Source organism: Hordeum vulgare, chromosome 4H (assembly GCF_904849725.1).
Source record: "Hordeum vulgare subsp. vulgare chromosome 4H, MorexV3_pseudomolecules_assembly, whole genome shotgun sequence".
NCBI classification, from domain to species: domain Eukaryota; kingdom Viridiplantae; phylum Streptophyta; class Magnoliopsida; order Poales; family Poaceae; genus Hordeum; species Hordeum vulgare.
The window spans coordinates 73,356,976-73,361,025 of record NC_058521.1 but is presented as its reverse complement, the minus strand read 5'-3'; the positions used below and the strand labels follow the sequence as shown (position 1 = coordinate 73,361,025).

Sequence of the window (4,050 nt, the reverse complement as noted above, 5' to 3'; positions counted from 1 at the left end):
TCAACCAAGGCACCAACCAAACAAAAGTCACGCAGGAACAAGGCACATGTTAGGTCAGGCTTGCAATGGCGTGGACCCCGACCAAACACATATTGTCACAAGATTCTTCTGGTTCTCTCTAAGTCCTACTTTAATGTGAGGGTGTGGTAACATATGTATGGGGAACGCTACGCATCCGTCGGATGATTTCTAAAAATTATCCGTCACCTAGCTAGCCGTCGGATGGCGATCTAACGCCCGGCATCCCCACCGCATGGTTCTGAAACGACGCTCGAGTTGCGGAAACTTTCGCTTTGTTGCAAGAAATAAACTTTGGATCTGTTAATTCCTGAAACAACGGTCGAGTTTCAGAAACAATTTGCTTGTTGCAGGATTTTTTTCTTTGTTTTTGCGGAAGAACTTTTTGCAACAAAGGTCATGTTTCAGGAATTTTTGCAACAAAGGTCAAGTTGCAGAACCACTACCTAGCGAGCAGGGAAACTCTTGGCGGCGGGGCGGCCGGCGAGCTCTTGGCGGCGGGGCGGCCGGCGAGCTCTAGGCGACGGGGCGGCCGGCGGGGCGGCCGGCGAGCTCTTGGCGGCGGGGCGGGGCGGCCGGCGAGCTCTAGGCGGCGAGGCGGCCGGCGGGGCGGCCGGCGAGCTCTTGGCGGCGAGGCGGCCGGCGGGGCGGCCGGCGAGCTCTTGGCGGCGGGGCGGGGCGGCCGGCGAGCTCTAGGCGGCGAGGCGGCCGGCGGCGGGGCGGCCGGCGAGCTCTAGGCGGCGGGACGGCCGGCGGGGCGGCCGGCGAGCTCTAGGCGGCGAGGCGGCCGGCGGCGGGGCGGCCGGCGAGCTCTAGGCGGCGGGCCGGCGGCGGGGCGGCCGGCGAGCTCTAGGCGGCGGGACGGCCGGCGGGGCGGCCAGCGAGCTCTAGGCGGCGAGGCGGCCGGTGGCGGGGCGGCCGGCGAGCTCTTCCCGTGGAAGCCGTCGTCGCCATGCCTGGGTCCCTCGTTCTGCAACTACTTCCAAGTTGCAGGAACAACGTCCTGAAACAATGGAGTTATTTCAGGAAACGGGTGCTCGTCTGCCCGGCCACGTGGCGAACAAAGGAGACGGTGGACGCGAAAGCAGGATCCGTCGGTTGAAAAGTAACGTTTCCCCATATGTATCCCTCTCTATTAAAATATAAAATATCTTTTGATATTGCTCTTCTCTATCAAAATACTCCTTCTGTTCCTAAATATAAGTCTTTTAAGAGGTTTCACTAAAAGGACTACATACAGATGTATATAGACATAATTTAAAGTATAGATTCATTCATTTTGCTCCGTATGTAGCCCTCTAGTGAAATGTCTAAAAAGACTTATATTTAGGAACGGAGGGAGTATAAGACGTTTTTATAGAGTTGTAGTTGGGGAAATACTTACCTTCAGCTGGCAGATCACACACGAGCGATCTACCGCCTCCTCTGTACAACGCGTGTACGCATACTTTACACCTCTCTTTCCGTAACATTACGTGTGCTACAAATTTACCCTTTACAACAACACCTATGTTGCAAAAAAAAAAACAAAGAAAAATTGTAAATATTTTTCTGCAACATTGTTTGTGTTTTTTTCCGAAACAACGCTCATGTTGTAAAAAAAATCGCAACACTGTCTTTGTTGCAAAAAAAACCGCAACACAACCTTTATTGCGTAAAAATTCTGCAACAAAGCCTTTGTTACACAAGTTTCTGCAACAAGGTATGTGTTGCAAAGTAAAAAAGGGTGCATCCCGTTAAATCCGACGGCTCGCATGGCGGCGGATCTTTTTAAAAGATCCGCCGACCGACGCGTAGCAGTCCCCTTATAGTTGCCAAAAACATTTTATATTTTTGATAAAAGGGTAATAAACTACCCAAAGTGTCCTTGACGTTAGACTATACGTACAATAGTTTTGTCGTAGTATTGACTACCTTTGCCTTTGGGTCAAAAAGAAGACGGCCAGAAAAACTTGACGTACTCTAAAAGGATCTGCAGTCGTTATTCTGTCATGTACGATATCCAAATTGTGAGAATCAACCAACAACAATCTGAATTGGGAAGTTGATTGATTCCACGAGCAGCTCCAACTGTCAACGAAACAACAGAAATTGAATCATAGCAAGCAGACTTCCCATTTCTTAGGTTGAACTGGAATTTGCTCCCAGTACCTCAGATCAATTCAATCCAAACCGAACTCTCTTTTTTTCTAACAAATTAAATAAGCAAACTTCAACACTTTATTTATCTAACAAATTAAATAAGCAAACTTCAACACTTTATTTATTGAATAGAATACATATATTACATAGAGTGACTCACAAAATTACTGAAAACATGCATGCTATAGAAAAGAAATGGTAGTTGTAGTTGGCACTCGGCGCAGCGAGCAAATAGTTTGACCGGCTCACGTACGTCTACCCGCTGACTTCAACACCCACATCTCACTGGCTATCACGTACTCAGTTTTGTAGCTGCATGCATGCATGCAAGCCACAGGTACATACACATGCAGCTTGCGTGCTTATTGGCTAATCTACATATAACAACTATACTAACTAGTAGTACAAAAAAAAAACGATACTAACTAGGAGTAGTAGTAGGAGTAATACGTGACTGCATGCCTCTTGATCGAGCATGCCGTTAACTAATTAATTAGTTGTTCTTGGGAGGCGGCAGCGGCTTGAGCACGAGGCCGTCGCCGCCGGGCCTCTCCTCGACGGCGTAGGGCATGTGGGTCCCGAACACATGGTCCCACGTGACGAAGAAGAGGTCGGAGAAGTTGTACCTGACGCCGCGCGGCAGGTGGTGCACGCCGTGGTACGCGGCGCCGTTCCACACCGACTGCAGGCGGCGCGGCAGCAGGCACACGCCGCAGTGGTTGTCGATGGCCTTCACGGTGCACAGGGTGAGGAACATGGCCGTGGCGCGCGGCGACGACGGCAACAGGCCGGTGACGAGGACGGCGAGCGAGGCGCCGGCCGTGTCGGCGATGAGGACCTCGACCGGGTGGCCGTAGATGGCGCCGAACGCGTAGGGCACCACGATGCGGTGGTGCCACGGGTGGAGGTGCCGGTACAAGAACCGGTTGAGGTGCGCCAGCCGGTGCCACGCGTACCGGTACGCGTCGAACACCAGCACGGCCGCCGCGATCCGGGCCGCCGCCGTCAGGTACGCCGCCGTCCGTGAGACGCCGTCGGCCTTCGCCGCCGTCGTCGCTCCACAAATTCACGACGTACGTGCATGCATGCCGGCTAGTGACGTAAATAAGATGAGTACTAAGTACTAACGTACCATGGTGAGCAGGGCGAGGGCGGCGAGCTGCATGAGGACATTGAGGATGACGGCGCGCTTGGACACCATGTTCTTGCGGTCCTCCTCGTCTTTGGTGTTGAGCCGGTACTTGTCCATGAGCCGCGAATTCCCCAGCGCCGTGTGCACGCCGGAGTAGGCCCAATAGACCGCGATGGGCACTTTTAGAAATTAATTAATAGATTAATTCAAGGGATATGTCCAATCCGAACAGTCGTGTCTCTTCTTTGTGTCTATTGTCAACAGGCACCTGTTCTCGAGGTTTGCATCCGAACAGACACTTCTTTTTCGCACCTCTTTCAGATGTATATATACTTCAGAATCAATAGAAAAAGGACTGCTGGTCCATTCACTTTCATTCAATCTCGTTTTACTCTAACACGTTATCAGCACGCTCTATATCTGAGCGATTTCGAGATCGAGAAGAACACAAAGAAAGAAAAACAGGCAAAAGGTAAGAAGAAAACCAGTCGCCCATGGCGTTGGATTCCGCAGGACGCAGCCGCCCGCGCCGCGCTCCTCGCGAGGCCGCCGCCAGCCCCGCCCGTCCCTGCCATGGCCTCACTGCCCGCGCTTGGTCGTGGTCGCGCAGGACCAGGCCGCGCCACGCCGTGGCCGCCCTCGCGTGCGCCTGCTCTGCGCCAGGCCGCTGCCTGGCCGTGGTCGCGCTCATCTGCGCCAGGCCGTGTGCCGCGCTCCCCGCCCGGCCTTCTCTGCGGTTCCTCCTTAGAGGAAGACGA

At 53.2% G+C, this 4,050-nt stretch overlaps 1 protein-coding gene across 1 annotated transcript; it reads right to left on the bottom strand.

The window, feature by feature from the left end:
* Positions 1 to 2,259: 2,259 nt before the first annotated feature.
* On the bottom strand, positions 2,260 to 3,579 carry LOC123450286 (sphinganine C4-monooxygenase 2-like). The gene is made up of 3 exons (XM_045127618.1): positions 3,561 to 3,579; positions 3,289 to 3,471; positions 2,260 to 3,216 (listed from the first exon to the last, which is right to left on the bottom strand). The coding sequence occupies exons 1-3, from the start codon at positions 3,577 to 3,579 to the stop codon at positions 2,654 to 2,656; spliced, it is 765 nt and encodes a 254-aa protein (XP_044983553.1). The 3' UTR covers positions 2,260 to 2,653.
* Between the last annotated feature and the right edge of the window lie 471 nt (positions 3,580 to 4,050).